This window comes from the organism of the source record quoted next (assembly GCF_019968955.1).
Source record: "MAG: Porospora cf. gigantea A chromosome Unknown PgA_NODE_940_length_9325_cov_148.468_1-2000, whole genome shotgun sequence".
NCBI lineage: Eukaryota > Apicomplexa > Conoidasida > Eugregarinorida > Porosporidae > Porospora > Porospora cf. gigantea A.
The window spans coordinates 1-2,000 of record NW_027151981.1 but is presented as its reverse complement, the minus strand read 5'-3'; the positions used below and the strand labels follow the sequence as shown (position 1 = coordinate 2,000).

The 2,000-nt window shown below is 56.4% G+C and overlaps 2 protein-coding genes across 4 annotated transcripts; both read right to left on the bottom strand.

Annotated features, from left to right (window-relative positions):
• Positions 1–92: 92 nt before the first annotated feature.
• Positions 93–1,531, bottom strand: KVP18_001899 (uncharacterized protein; the record flags this gene model as incomplete). Of its 3 annotated transcripts, XM_067952361.1 has the most annotated exons (4): positions 93–838; positions 872–1,170; positions 1,200–1,405; positions 1,433–1,531. In XM_067952361.1, 4 exons carry the CDS (start codon positions 1,529–1,531, stop codon positions 93–95), a joined length of 1,350 nt encoding a protein of 449 aa, XP_067805583.1. The 3 variants fall into 3 exon arrangements, with proteins under 3 accessions (XP_067805583.1, XP_067805582.1, XP_067805584.1); XM_067952360.1 differs by lacking the exons at positions 872–1,170; positions 1,200–1,405; positions 1,433–1,531 and having other exon boundaries at positions 93–851; XM_067952362.1 differs by lacking the exon at positions 93–838 and having other exon boundaries at positions 1,136–1,531.
• Positions 1,532–1,557: 26 nt separating this feature from the next.
• KVP18_001898 (uncharacterized protein) lies at positions 1,558–1,953 on the bottom strand (the record flags this gene model as incomplete). Its single annotated transcript, XM_067952359.1, has 1 exon — positions 1,558–1,953. One exon carries the CDS (start codon positions 1,951–1,953, stop codon positions 1,558–1,560), a length of 396 nt encoding a protein of 131 aa, XP_067805581.1.
• Positions 1,954–2,000: the final 47 nt, after the last annotated feature.

Here is a 2,000-nt window from a genome sequence, read left to right as displayed (position 1 = left end):
TCCGCATATTTTTTTATCTTCTCCAAGTGTCAATTCGTCTGATGTGAGGAGATGCACTAGCCCACCACATCTGCGGAATGACGGTGTTACATTCATCGAAATTTGAAAAACCAAAGAGCAATGAGACCAACTGACGCCAGCAGCAACGCCGCCGAGGCAATTTGCATTTGTCTGACGGTCAGCGGTAGTTTGGAACCGCCCTTATCTCCAGCGGTTTCACTGGCATCCCTCTGAGTCTTCATCGGTTTTATCACCATCGGAGCCGCTGCTGCCTCCTTAGATGAGGGTGGGGGTGGTGGAGGTGGAGGTGGCGCTGCAGCTGGGGGTGGTGCTGCACCTGGGGGTGGAGCTGCACCGGTAGGTGGTGGTGCACCTAGGGGTGATGCCGCACCAGGAGGTGGCGCTGCACCTCCTAGTGGCGGGGCACCCGGAGGTGGTGGGGCCCCTGGAGGTGGCGGGGCACCTGCAAGTGGTGGGGCCCCTGCAGGAACCACACCTTGAGGTGGCATAGCACCTGGAGGTGGAGGTCCTATGCCAGGGGGAATTTCGGCCACTCCGTCAGCGCCAGGAGCTGGAGGTGCGCCAGGAGCTGGAGGTGCGCCAGGAGCTGGAGGCGCACCAGCATCTCCGCCAGTAGCGGCGGCATCTGGTGCTAGGGGGGCGCCGGCAGCTGCGGCATCTGGTGCTGGGGGGGCGCCGGCAGCTGCGGCATCTGGTGCTGGGGCGCCGGCAGGAGCTGCAGTGGTTGCAGGAGGATCGTCCTGCATAAAGCTCTCGTCGCTGTCAGAGTCTTCGTCGGCGCTGGGATCGCTTTCTTCAGGACCCTCCACGGAGGTGTCTGCGTCTATCATGAAATGCCACCCACACCTACGAGGTTGAAGGAGCATGAGTCTCAGATACTTTCTTGGCTGGGGTCGTACTCTCGTAATCACCACACCAGTTGGAGATGAGACCTCTGGGCCCATTGTAGGGACAGGGCGGACCGGGTCGCTCAGAGGTTTGCCGAGCTTTCGAATGAAATCAGTTCCGAAAAGCTTTGCCAGCCTTCGACTTCCTCGGATGACAGCTCGCAGTGGATCATTATCAGAGTTTCCAGTGGGCATTCCGACGTCCTTCGTCACAACAGTTAGTCGTTTCATGGCGACAGGCGCTGTATCCTCTGGGTAAACCCTGGTGTGTAGAGTCCCAACAACTCCCACCATCCGTAGGGGGGCGCCGACACTTCAAGCTTTCTGCTTGCGTCCTTGACCGCATTCTTAACTCTGTTCTGTTGCGAGACGTTCTCTTCACAACCAACAGCTTCTCCCATTTCATTTTCGGGTTGGCCTTCCTCTTCAGGAGACTCCAGGTCAGAATGTTTCACGTGTGGTTCAGACTCCGGAAATTGCAACGGACCATCAGGCAGCTGCTTACGAGTAGACGAGTCACTCACTGAATTGATTTTAACGAAGACGATCCTCGAGTCTACATCATAGGGTTCACCAAGTACGAGAGGGAACAACAGAGCAAGAGGCGCCGCAAGCTTCGCCATGAATTAAAATTCGGCCGGCAATATGGTCACAGATTCGGAGGAGACATCCTTATTCTGTGTTGGGATGGGTGTTGTGGTTGAGCGACTCGAATGTTGACTTGCTGAGCCATATGAGGGTTCATCTGCATTTGCTGCATGTATTGTTGGTGGGCCAACTTCTGCTGCTCAAACTGCTGCTGAGCGGCTTGCTGCTGGATGAACTGCTTTTGCTGTGGAGTCATGTGTTGCATTTGGGCGTCGCTGCCTGGAACAGGTGGTGTCTGGTACGTGGGAGGAAACGGCATCCTTGTTTGTGGCACGTGAGGCTGGGGGCTGGGTTCCTTTTCTGATGCCGCTTTTCGCTCCGCAAAACTCTGCTCGTGGTAGTAGTGCATAAGTAGCTCTAGCGTACGTAAGGTACGCAGTCGTAGCTCTTCCGGCATGCAAATCGACTCCTCACAAGTCTCATGTTGGACGGCCTGGTAATAAG